This window comes from Leuciscus leuciscus (genome assembly GCF_965113295.1).
Source record: "Leuciscus leuciscus genome assembly, chromosome: 6".
Taxonomy (NCBI): domain Eukaryota; kingdom Metazoa; phylum Chordata; class Actinopteri; order Cypriniformes; family Leuciscidae; genus Leuciscus; species Leuciscus leuciscus.
In genome coordinates this window covers 39,969,176-39,983,123 of record NC_138730.1, presented here as the reverse complement: position 1 = coordinate 39,983,123, position 13,948 = coordinate 39,969,176, and the positions used below count along the sequence as shown (strand labels likewise).

General features: G+C 38.4%; 1 protein-coding gene across 1 annotated transcript in view; it reads left to right on the top strand.

Moving 5' to 3' along the window:
• Window positions 1–13,948, top strand: part of ephb1 (EPH receptor B1) — a 256,086-nt gene that overhangs the window by 138,127 nt on the left and 104,011 nt on the right. The window contains exon 4 of the mRNA XM_082173478.1: window positions 5,609–5,764. Coding sequence (XP_082029604.1) covers window positions 5,609–5,764 — 156 coding nt within the window. The remainder of the gene's footprint in view (window positions 1–5,608; window positions 5,765–13,948) is intronic.

Genomic DNA, 13,948 nt, shown 5'->3' with positions numbered 1-13,948 from the left:
CCGACCCAAGAGAAGGTCTACTGTGGCACAAGTCACACAAAAGGATGGTTATGGGAGGAATGTGTCACAAAACACAGTGCATCGCACTCTGTTGCGTAGTCGCAGACCAATCAGAGTGCCTATGATGACCCCTGTCCAATGTGGAAAGTGCCTACAATGGGCACACGAGCATCCAAACTGGACCTTGGAGCAGTAGAAGAAGATTGCCTAGTCTGATGAGTCCCATTTTCTTTTACATCACGTGGACGGCCATGTACGTGCACTCTATTTACCTGGGGAAGTGACGGCACCAGGATGCACTGTGGGACGACGACAAGCCAATGGAGGGAATGTGATACTCTGGACAATGTTCTGCTGGGAATCCCTGTTTCCGGCCATTCCTGTGGACGTAAATTTTACGCATACCATCTACATAAACATTGTTGCAGACCAGGTACACCCCTTCATGACAATAGTGTTCCTTGGTGAAAGAGGCCTCTTTCAGCAGGATTATACACCCTGCCACACTGCACACATTGTTTAGTAATGGTTTGAGGAACATTATGAAGAGTTCAAGATGTTGTCCTGCCCTCCAAATTCCCCAGATCTCTATTCTGTGGGATATGCTGGACCAACAAGTTTGATCCACGGCAGCTTCTCCTCACAATCTACAGGACTTGAAGGATCTGCTGCTAAAGTCTTGGTGCCAGATACCACAGGACACCTTCAGGGGGTTTGTAGAGGCCATGGTCGATGCTATTTTGTAGCACGCAGAGGACCAACAGCATATTAGGTGGTGTGTGTATGCTTGCAGTGTGTTGAATCATTTGTGTGCTTGTGTTTATTTTGGCCTTTGATGCAGTTAGTGGATATTGAAGGCGCTTGTGAGATTTGTGTTTGCATTACAGAGCAATACAGTATGAAGATGTTTGTGATATTTCTGTCAGGTAAAACAAGTTTGGCTTCTTCTCAATGTACACTGTTATCGGTCCATGAAAGATCTGAGATGCCGCGACTCCGCTCAGTATGTGAGGCTGTTGGAGTGTGTCTGTATACTGACTGCGTGTTTGGTGTGATGGATTTTCAGGCTTGTCTCCTCAGGCTTCGCCTACAGCTACAGAGATGGAGGTCTTCTCAGACAACCACAGCAGAAGCCTGAAGCCAAGCGCTCAGCTGTTGCGTTTGAGTGGTCGCCCTCAGGGGGTGTCTTTCAGATACAGGTATTTTACAGCAGATGCTGGTCCACTTTCAGTGTTGGAGAGTCTGCAAGTTTGACGGTTCAGAAAACACAATAATCTGCTACTTTGACGAAAATGAACTCTCTTGTAAAATGAGGCCTCGTACTGTACTTCTAAATGTAAAACATGTCACATGTTCTGTTAAAGGATTGCACCTTCTAACAGGAGTTTCCCCGTCTGTTCTGGTGTGTACGAGTGGGCCGCAGGGGTCAGAGGTCATGGCTGCAGTGCTTGTTGTCGTGGTGACAAACATGGCATGTTTCGTAACTGAGAGAATGTGGCATTGTGCGGGATGGGAGAGGCGTTCGAGTGTGATTGTGTGTGTGTGTGTGTGTGTGTGTCATATGGGCTGGGTCAGAAGCTGTCTGTCAAACACCCACACCTTCACACATTCTGCTGTGTGTGTGTGTGTGTGTGTGTGTGAGGGGCTCCACACCAAATGTTCCTCTGATACAGTATGTGTATTCCTCTAATCCCATTTCCTTTCCTCTCCCTTCCTTTCCTTTTTTCTCTTCTTTTTTGTCTGTTCCTTTCCTTTCCTTTCATTTTCTTTCCTTTTTGTCTGTTCATTTTCCTTTCCTTTTTCTCTTCTTTTTTTTGTCTTTTCCTTTCCATTTCCTTTCTTCTTTTTTGTCTGTTCATTTTCCTTTTCTTTTTTCTTTCCGTTTCTTTTCTTTTCTGTTATTTACTTTTTTCTTTTCTCTTCTTACCTTGTCTTTTTCTCTTCTCTTCTTCTCTTCTTTTCTCTTCTCTTCAATTTTTTCCTCTTTTTTCTTCTTGTCTTTTTTTTCTTTTTTCATTTTCTTTTCCTTTCTCTTTTTTTTCTTGTCCTTTTCTTTAGCTTTTTTCTTGTCCTTGTCCTTTTCCTTTCATTTCTTATTTTCCTTTTCCTTTTCCCTTGTTTCTTTTCTTCTTTTTTGTTCCCTTTACTTCTAATCTGCTCTTCTCTATCTTTCCATATACGTCTAATCTCCTCTCCTCCCCTTATTTATTAAACGACTAAATGAATAAGTCCGCGGGTGAGTAGATGGATAGATAAAAGAACAGAGTAATAAAGTGGACCCGACCCTCTAAACTTTTAATGAGCTGTATAGCATCTAATTAATTTCTTCAAAGGCTGCAGATATTCAGGAACAGAGGTCTGATTTCACACGCGGCGCAGGTCACACTCTTTCATATGGATAGAAGGAGGGATGAATTATCCTGTCCTCTCTCATTAAAGAAGAGATACAGTCCCTCCCTTTCTCGCACTACACATCTTCCATCTCACACCATTTATTAATTTCCATCATCCATCTTTGTATGTAAATTGATAAGTGTAGTAATCACACCCACATCTTAAATTCTCCATATAGCTCATGTTTGCTCCTTAATTCATATTTATGAGTTTGATGCATATTCATGGCATGCAAATAACAGTTCTAAATGCGAACAGGTCGATCCAGGTCCATTGCGACCTGAAACGTCCCGTCTGTCACTGCCGTAATGCCAGTTAATCAAGGTATTAATGGCAGATTACATTGATCTAGTGCTGACATGAAATATTGCTTGGTGGAGAGTGTGTGAACATTGTTCCCCAAAGCAAAAAGTGGTTGTATTATGGACAAATGTTGAAGGAATATAATGTTTTAAAAGTCTTAAAGGTCAGTAGCAAAAAACATCATGTTTAATTCTGAACGACGGTGCAAGAAACCTTAAGTTACCTTATAAATGGGCATCAGAGCAAAAAATTGTCTGGAATATGACTTATTTTGGATCAATATGAAATGTTTTCTTTCTTTTTTTTTTCGTGATCCGTCTCAGCAGCAGTACACTGTGATAAAATCACGCAGACCCGAGTCCTGATCCTTGTGGTCATTCAGCTGAACCAGCAGAAAGTGTTCCTCTCAAATAGCTGCAGAATTAATGATAAACAAGTACAGGAATCACTTTATCCAGCTCTTTATTCAGAGAGATAAACCCGGCCTGGAAAAGCAAGCAGAATTTATTCACTACTCTCTGCCGTGCCTCAGAAGCCCTGAAAGTAAAGTTCAGCATGTCTGCAATATTTGGATGCTGAAGTGCTCTTTCTAAAGCTTAAAAAGAATTACTAAATTTGTTAAATGTGCTTAAAGTGATGGTTTTTTTTTGTTATGCCATGCACAAAATGGCCCTATTGGACAGAAATCACTGAAATAGTGACACATCTCCCCAGTTTCTGTGGCAGCCCTATACAGATAATGAAAAAAAGAGACATGTCCAAGTGGATTTTAAATGCATTTTTTTATGCAAATTTATTTGCATGTTTATTTCAAAATATGTATATATAGCCATATATAGAGAGCAGTTTTATTATTATTATAATATATATATATATATATATATATATTAGGGCTGTCAATCGATAAAAAATTTTTATCGCGATTAATCGCATGATTGTCATGAGTTAACTCGCGATTAATCGCATTTAATGGCACATTTTTTTATTTGTTCTAAATGTACCTTAAATTAATACTTTTCAAGTTTGTAATACTCTAATCAACGTGGGCATGGATAAATATAGATGCTTTATGCAAATGTATGTTTATTATTGAAACCATAGTCAATATAGAGCATAAGGACGAGACATGTTTCAAAGGTCATAGATGTTTTTCAAAGAACTTGTTCATGTCTATTAGACACATGTAGAAAGAACAAAAAAATGCCAGGTTACCATTACTTCTCTTTCTTTGGACTGAGCAATTTACTAACACAAACATGTTTAGATTTTTGCATGACAGGGCAGCTCTTCTGAAAATGCTAAATGTACATTTATTAATTATTATTACATTGTAGTTTGTCTCTCTCTGTGCTCATTTTGATGAAGCTAAATTCTCAATAAAACTGTTTTCATTGGTATATTTTACTGTTTCTGTTGTCAAACAACGGAATGAATTTGAAATGGTGACTGAAACGCGACCCATTAAGACATAACCAGCTCTCCCTTCCAAGATGTTAAGTTAATCTGCACAACAATCCTGATAATCGAGCCGTCGTCTGGTGAAATCAAATTCACATAAGATAAAGACAATATCTGTGCTCTGATTTCGGCTATACTTGTAAAATTAGTGAAGCAACATAATATCTGTGCTTAACTGAATTAAAGCGCTGCTCCTCCGCGTGAGACGCAGAGAGAGAGAGAGAGAGCGAGCGAGCGAGAGAGAGAGAGAGGCGCGCGCGCGTGCTGAGAGAGCAGTACCGGCGGCGGTACCGGTAGATTCTCAGAAACTAAATAAGGTTTGGGCGCTTTGTTGAAGGGAAAAAATCGCTAAAGGGGTCTGCAATGTCGCTAAGTTGGCAACACTGTGTATCTCCATTTCTCCAACTAGGGGTTGGGCCACGGGTCAAACAGAAAATACGCGCTGCGTTAATCGCGCGTTAAAAAAATTAGTGCCGTTAATATGATTTTGCGTTAACGAGTTATTAACGCGTTAACTTTGACAGCCCTAATATATATATATATATATATATATATATATATATTTGTTTTTTTAGGTGCATTTAAAATGCTCCAAATCTAAGCAGGCATGTTTAAACACAAAAATGGTATATGCAGGACAGTGAAACACAAATGCAAGAACAAACTTTGTGTGAATGCCAAGAAAGAGTCAGGGGAGCAGCTTGTATGTGTGTCTGCGTGCGCGTGCGTGCGTGTGTGTGTGTGTGTGTTTTTTATCCAATCAGAAAACACTGTCTTTTTTGTCTTGGGAGCACCTTTGCTCCGTTTCGCTCATTTCACTTGAAATAGGCCTCACAAACAGGAAATGTCTCATCTTGCACTCAAACTGGAACAAAAACACGCTTTGCTCTCATGAACGCAGTTTTTGTCTGTAGCAAACTGACACTGACTCCTTCAGACACTGTGCTAGTAATGCACTGCATAAAAATAGCATGGTCAAATTGTATCCCAACTGGCATATTGAGCGTTAATAGTGACCATCATGTGTTTCTCACTCCTAAAGCTTATAATGTTATTCCTGGTTGTCACCATGCTGCAAAAAAAAAGGCATTATGTTCTTGTCCAGATCCATTAAACACAAGGTTATGAGATTTACTAGACAAGTATGAACATATTTACACTTTTGCAGCTCTCTGTTCATCTACAAGTGCTCCTGCTAATTTTTCCTAATATTCCAGATTAAATGTGTCTCCAAATTGGGATTTTGAAGGTATTTGATTGAAGCAATAAGGTAAATTCTCAGAATAGCTCACTAACAAGATCTCTCTCTCTCTCTCTCTCTCTCTCTCTCTCTCTCTCTCTCTCTCTCTCTCTCTCTCTCTCTCTCTCTCTCTCTCTCTCTCTCTCTCTCTCCTCTCTCCTCTCTCTCTCTCTCTCTCTCTCTCTCTCTCTCTCTCTCTCTCTCTCTCTCTAGCTTGTCCTCCAGGAACGTTCAAGTCCAGTCAAGGGACGGGTTTGTGTCTTCAGTGTCCGTCTAACAGTAGGTCCACATCTGAAGCGGCCACCATCTGCGTCTGCAGGAACGGCTACTACAGAGCAGACGGAGAGCAGCCAGACATGCCCTGCACCAGTGAGTCATTATCATCATCATATTACTGTTATTGTCATTATCATTAGCATTAAACTGAAGCGGTCGGTCATAACATCGTTTTAGAAGCAGTTTGAGAGCACAGGTCCCTACTACCAATAAGTTGTAGCCCAAACCGAGGCCGCTAATGAGATCATCTGAGCCATCCTGACAAAAAAAAATATTGACCCAAGTGGTTTTTAAATGTAAATTGCAACAAAGAAAATTAAAGACAATTTTTGAATAAAAAATATTTATTGATCCACTTTGATTTTACACATGTCTCATTATACCGTATATTTTACATTATGTATTATGTTTAGATTTTTCTCTAAACCTAACTACGTACCTGGAACCTAATTACCTGCGTCTACAGTCGACACTTAATAATTAAATTTACCTGGGGTGTCTCCAGTCGACTCCCAAGCGTCTCCAATCGACACTTAATCTGGCGCGTCTACAATCGACACCCAATCATCTTTGTACTCTAGCTCTTGCATCTACAGTCGACAACTGGCAGAGTTTCTTACTCTAACTTGTTCCCCTAACTAACTTACTTGCTACGCAGGAATAATCGTCAAACAGACTCCAGCAAATGTCCTTTAAATGCTTTAATCACGGCCGGGAGATCTCAGAGCAGTTCTCCACATAATCTCCCAAGAAGAAGCAAGGCCGGAGGATCTCAGACAAATTCCATTGAGAATCCCACCAGCTTACACGAATACAACAGTTTTTATAGAATAGGAGAATGGCAAAAATGACATGAAACATTACTTAATTTCCCCACAATTTGATTGATTCTTCATAGACAAGCCCTCTTGTTATTAGGTAACCACAAGGTTTCAAGTTTAGTCATCTGTCTAGTTTAATTTCCCATATTTGTTATTTTTACACACACACTACCAAACAACATTAAAAAGAAAAGAAAAAAAAGAACAAAGTTTTAGTACATTGTGTTTCAAATAGAGGTCGACCGATATGGTTTTTTTCAGGCCGATGCCGATGCCGATCTTTTGAAATCCGGGTCGGCCGATGGCCGATTAATGCTGCCGATTTATTTTGGCCGATATTTGGCCGATTATGTGCTTGTTTTTAACCTCTATTTGAAAGATAAAATATAACACAAATTATTACTTAAGATCGACAAGATTTCTCAACAAAAACATTTATTGAACACTTGACCAAATCTGCACTTGTTGTGACCTTGAGATATGTTTGGTAATTGTACCTGAATGAATTGAAAATTTATTTGCTACATTTCAGACTAATATATTTGTTTTCCTTAAAATTTTTATTAACAGTAACTTAAACACTTTGCAGTTTGAATGATGTCTTTTATAAACAAAATGACAGAGTATGTTTTTATGTTTCCACTGTTCGATCGCATCCGCGCCTCTCTCACACACACACACACACACACAAATATAAGTAAACACTTTGCGACTTTAAACACACGCGACTTTTCGATCGCGCCCGCACCCGCGCCCCTCTCTCCCTCTCCCGAGTCTCCCTCTCCCTCTCCCACACACCATATTCCAGCAATGCAATCTTTACATCGCAGCCTATTTTTTACAGTCTATGATCGCAACCTGCTTCAGAGCTAAAGCGGGGCTACAGATTAGGTGTCCCCAAAGAACCCGCGTATCTAACAGTAGTTCCGCATTACATGAATTAATTTGCACGCGAGTTTTATTTATTTTTATACCATGTATTCTCCGTGTAAATTTATACACCGAACCGTGACGCCCGTACCGTTTCGGTTCAATACGAATACATGTACCGTTCCACCCCTAGTCTACAGTGAAATACAGTCACACATTACACTGTTTGGCCAACATTTTAACCGTGTTTAATCCAGCTACTAGTATGCTAAAGTTAACAGCTGACTAGCGTCACGTTTCTAACGTCCGTTTTCAGAGCATCCAAGAGAAGCACAGGCATAACAGTAGCACCGAAATGAAGCACAGAAATCCGCATTGATATTCGGTCCGGTAAATAACGGTCGTTAAGGCACCAGTGCCGTATTAGCACCGGGTCTGTCTGTAGCTACCCAACCCTAGCGACGACGCTAGAAAAGCAAAGCCAGCCCTTCACTAACCTATGGTCACTTTTTTATTACTTATTTCTCTGCATTGAGTGACAACCCTCTCAAATATAAGACACACAAAACAGAACAAATAAAAGTATCAGATTCTCTGTTTGTAAATTGCAAAATTCTTGCTTACTTATTTTGACATGATAGCAACCCTTCTGCTGTGATAATGCAACCTCAACTACGCTATCAATATCCAAAGTAGCCGAACGTCATGTCGCCTATTCATATTTTTTCTCGAAGTTGGCAGTAACATATCAAAAGGTTTTAATTAAATATAAAGGAGTTTTCTCCAAGGAACTTAGCTCCTTCCTTAGGCACTGGATGAGGTCTGCTCACTCTGCTGGAGAATGACTCTAGGCGCAGCGTGCGTCGAACACGTGTTCCACAACAACAACAACACTAGGCTGCCCACAGATGCGCCCGCCTAATAATCGGCTTGATATACTGGATATTGGCCGATGCCGATTATGTTAAAAAATTCAAAAAATCGGCCGATTAATCGTCCGACCGATTAATCGGTCGACCCCTAGTTTCAAAGTGTTATTAGCATGTTAGGCCTAAAAAGAGAAAGTAAGGTTAGATGTTAGAGTTATGATTAGTTTGATATACAGTTTACTATTTTATTCATTAAAAAATCCATCACAATCTCTTTATTTTCATTCATGAGAAAAGTTAGCGATATTGTTTTTTGGGGGTTTTTTTTTTCATATGAATGAAAAATGGAAGTCATTACTGAGAGGCTGTGAGGCTTACAAGATTACACACACACACACACACACACACACACACACACACACACACACACACACTGCAATTAACAGTTATACAATTCTCATCATGTATAATTTGATCAGTAGTTTTCCCAAATCTTCAATCACAAATTCAGTTGTGCAGAGCCAGTTTCTTTTAGTTAGTTATTTAGGCCTTTCTGGGTTACAATCTGGCTTTTGTTGCAAGCTAGATTTGAACTCACAAACACTGCAGATCACAGTGTTGGAGTCTCACTGGGTGTTTTATTTTATTTTTATTATTATTATTTTTTTATGAAGAGCACCATTGGTATCTTAATTAATTTATGACATAATATATTTTTTTAATTTAGCAAATGGTGTGTCCTTAATGTTCTTATCAAATAGTCACCATTTTAAAAAGCAATATGCTATGCATTTGAAACTCTGCTAAATACTGTCTAAATTAATTATCATAGTGTGAATACATTCATGTTTAAAAGGATAGAGGACTATTTGCATCATTTGTGACTGTATTCTCAGATATATTGTACCTTATCGCTGAAACGAAGGAATATGAGGCTGCACTATAAAAGTGCCTGTTCGTGTTTGCATTCCTGAAGAGCTGTATTTGAAAGTCCTCTCAGCATTTTAATTCTCCATTTAGAGTCTAAAATGGCGTTCAGTGAAACATACAGATGGCCATTTGCGATTTAGCCCAACACCTGCTCAGAGGAAGGCCCATGCAGCACCTGGTCATTTACTGTCGGTGAGAAAATGATGCAAAATGAATATTCTCTATGAACTGCTGCTAGAAATTCCTTGTGGAGTGTCTAGCAGCTACATAAATATTTTATATATATATACAGACCCTTTCCCAAAAATTTGAATATCATGAAAATAAATATCATTATTTATTTCCATAATTCCATTCAAAACGTTAAACTTCCATAGATTATAGATTCAGGGCCCACAACTTAAACGATTTCAAGTATGTAGTTGTTTATTTGTACATCATTTGGGCTTCCAGCTCATAAAACCCACGAAAACAGGATTTCAAAAAATTTGAATATTACATGAAATCACACAGTAATTACACAGTGATACCATGGTCATTGAACCAGGTTTTGGTTATTTTGGCAGTGTGGGCAGGTGCAAATCCTGCTGGAAATGAAGGAAGCATGAAGTGCTCTGAAAATGTCCTGGTAGACGACTGGGTTGACTCTGGATTTAATAAAGCACAGTGGACCAAAGTCCTCTTTTCTGATGAGAGCAAATTTTGCATCTCATTTGGAAACCAAGGTCCCAGAGTAGGCCTGTCACGATTATGAAATTTGGGTGACGATTAATTGTCTAAAAAATAATTGCAGTTATGCCGATTAATTGCCCGTTTTAGGGCTTTGGCGATTAATTGTCTGTTTTAGGGCTTTGTCATAATTTTTTTGTGTGCTTCATTCATTAAATAATTGTGATGGATTTAATCCTTTGTAAGTTATCATTTTGCTGTGTAAGATTACAGTTTACACCTTTAAATATTAAATAAATATATTCAATAGCTATGACAATTTTCTTAATAAACTTAGTGTATTAATCAGCAGCAAAAGTAATTCTTGAAAAAATCTGCACCGTAATTTTATGAAATCTAAACATGTTGATAAAAACAAATTACAAATTACTATTAGTACTATTATAAAATTAATTACATTTTATTTATATATCTATGTATATCAACATTGATAATAATAAAGAATGTTTCTTGAGCATCAAATCATCATATTAGAATGATTTCTGAAGGATCATGTGACACTGAAGACTGGAGTAATGATGCTGAAAATTCAGCTTTGATCACAGGAATAAATTACAGTTTAAAATATATTCAAATAGAAAGCAGTCATTTTAAATTGTCATAATATTTCACAATATGACTTTTTTTTATCAAATAAATGCAGCCTTGGTGAGCAGAAGATATTTATTTTAAAAACATTTTAAAAAATCTTACTGACCCCAAACTTTTGAACGGTAGTGTATGTAAGATATGTATACACATATCTATCTATCTGTCTATCTATATATCTATCTATCTACACACACACTACACACAAATAATATACAATTAAATTATGCTTATTTTAAATGTATTGTGCAGCTTTTTAATGGGGCAACATGATATGATATATACGACAGAACAGAACAAGATAGGCTTTTAATAATCTTACAGTGCAAAAAAAACACGAAAATATGAAACACTTCGAAACAGAGCGGCACAAAGCACGTATGCGTTTCGCGGGTGCAGAATGATGTGCTCAAAGCAACATAGGGTCACAATGCACATTTAAAACTTCACGGCACAAAGCAAAGAAATGTCGAGCTCACAAATCCTAGTGTATCTGTATATCTGTCCAACAGTTTATTGATCGTTTGTTTCTTCACAGTTTTAAATTCCAGTTATTGTGCGTTTGATGCCAATTCATAGTCCTTGTGCTGTGTGTGATCTAACAGGCACACGGTAGCGAATCGTTTAGAAACAGCAATACACTCCAGCAAAATAAAACTCTAGCAAATAAAATAACAAAATAAAATCATTTTATGCAAATCCACAGCCCTTTTTCTACAGATCAAGTATAACATAAATATATCATATTGGTGAGTTTCCTGCCGTAACCGGACGAGGCGCGCTGTTTGAACGCTGAACGGAGAATGATTGACAGCTGCAGAGGAGGGAAGACGAGTTTCCGTGAACTTTAATTTAACGATGTAAATATATTTCTGTCCCTCACATTAAGCTATAGAATGGCTTCAGATGACTTTGAATATATTGCTGGAAAACTTAATTAGTGCTTGTCTATTTCTTTTGGTCCATGACTCCCCCTTGTGCCGAAGGCCTATAAAAGAGCGCAATAATCGCGGTTGTCTAAAACAATCGCGGTTAGATCAAATAATCGCGATCAGACGGTTATTTAATTATCGCGACAGGCCTATCCCAGAGTCTGGAGGAAGAATGGAGAGGCACACAATCCAAGATGCTTGAAGTCCAGTGTGAAGTTTCCACAGTCTGTGTTGGTTTGGGGAGCCATGTCATCGGCTGGTGTTGGTCCACTCAACGCAGCCGTCTACCAGGACATTTTCAGAGCACTTCATGCTTCCTTCAGCAGACAAGCTTTATGGAGATGCGGACTTCATTTCCAGCAGGATTTGCACCTGCCCACACTGCCAAAATAACCAAAACCTGGTTCAATGACCATGGTATCACTGTGTAATTACTGTGTGATTTCATGTAATATTCAAATTTTTTGAAATCCTGTTTTCGTGGGTTTTATGAGCTGGAAGCCCAAATTATGTACAAATAAACAACGAAATACTTGAAATCGTTTAAGTTGTGGGCCCTGAATCTATAATCTATGGAAGTTTAACGTTTTGAATGGAATTATGGAAATTAAACTTTTCCATGATATTCAAATTTTTTGGAAAGGGTATATATGAAGAGTTCAGATGCAAAAGCCTCTAAGTGCCATCTGAAATTTTCTTCTAGAATGATCATTTTTATAAGGCTTGTATATTTAAGTTAAGTAATTTCACTTAAATGACAATTAATAGGTCATTTGCATTGCCATTTAAGTGAAATTATTGAACTTAAATATAGCTTGAATACTTAAATAGCTTGATAAACTTAAATAGCTTGATAAAAATGATCATTCTAGAAGAAAATTTCAGATGGCACTTAGAGGCTTTTGCATCTGAACTCTTCATATATATATATAAAAGGGAAAGGGTCTGCGGTCTGATTAACACAGTGATCGATTGCTGAGAGAGAGAGAGAGAGTCCACAGGAATTGATCATAACACCCCACCGTGCATGTAGTGAATTACATCATCTCAACTTCAGTGTAAAGTTACATTTCACTTCCTCCGCGGTCTCACGGTACTCCTGTCTCTATCTCTCTCTCTCTGGGGATTTGTGGTTGTCTCTGTGGGGAGTAGTGCAGTGGGACTTGCCCGAATCGCCTCGAGCCTCCATCAGAACTTAAATTATTTCCTCAGAAATGTCTGCTGGGATATGTGTGTGTGTGTTGATGGGTGGCAGCTCACTGGTTAATTGGAGGATGCCGGACAGCACAATCCTCAAGATTAATTATCTAGTAACTATGTGGCAAACAGTTCTGTTCTGGGGTTTGTTTGTGCGTGTAGATAGAGCATTCTCTCTTGGATTTAGCCGTTTCGATTGGCCGAGCAAGAGCAGAACTTGTTATCTGGGGCTTGGTTGGCGACAAGTCTGGGTTCGATGCAACTATGCGTCTAGGTTTACATGGAACGCCGGTTACTGTGCGAGTGTATGTGGAAGTTTTATTTGCTATATTTTTTAGAACAAAATTGTCCCTAAAAATCAGCTAAATCTAACAAAACCTCTCTTTGGGGTCATTCAGGGTAATCCACAGTTGGAAAATAATTGATAAATAATGGTTGTATGTATTTATCTGTATATAATTATATACATATATATATATATATATATATATATATATATATATTTCATTTTTTATTATAAAAATGCATTTAATGCATTATTATTAATGCATTTATAATAATAATGAATTATTATTATTATTATTATTATTAGTAGTAGTAGTAGTAGTATTTATGTAGTAGTAGTAGTATGTAGTCTGTTAACATTTATTATTTTTATATAAAAACAATAGAAGTCTATGGCATGTCCTCATATAGATAAGAATATGTGTGTGTGTACTGTATATGTGTGGATAAAGCATTCTCTGTTTGTTTGTTTGGCCGTGCAAGAGCAGAAATTCTTATCTGAGGATTGGTTGGCCAACAGAGACCAGTCTGGATTTGATGAAGCTAATATGTCTAGGCGTATATGGAGCACTGATTGCTGTTTGAATGTGGGTTTATTGGTGTCCTCATTTAGATGGCTAATTATTGTATTTTCAGTAGCACTGATATCTGGTATAGGTTCATGTGTAGTTCATGTGAATCACACACACACACACTTACAGATATAAGAGCACTAAGGCGATTGCGCTTAGACAGATCCCTGGAGAACACTTCTATGGATTGCACCAAGCCAGCGCGCGCACACACACACACACACACACACACACACACACACACGGTTGACCTGCAGGAGTCAGTGTTGTGTGTACAGGTGCGGTGAACAGGACTGTAAAGCAGTGTAATTGCTTTGCTGCCGTTAATCCTCTGCCAGCGACGTCTGACTCGCTGTGATTCTGCTATGAGCTTAAGCCTGTGTACACGCTTTCTTCAGCAGCCCGCGTGTAGTGCAGCGCTACAAACCATCACACACACATAAACAGATGTGCACATACACACACACAGAGTTCCCAAAAAGTC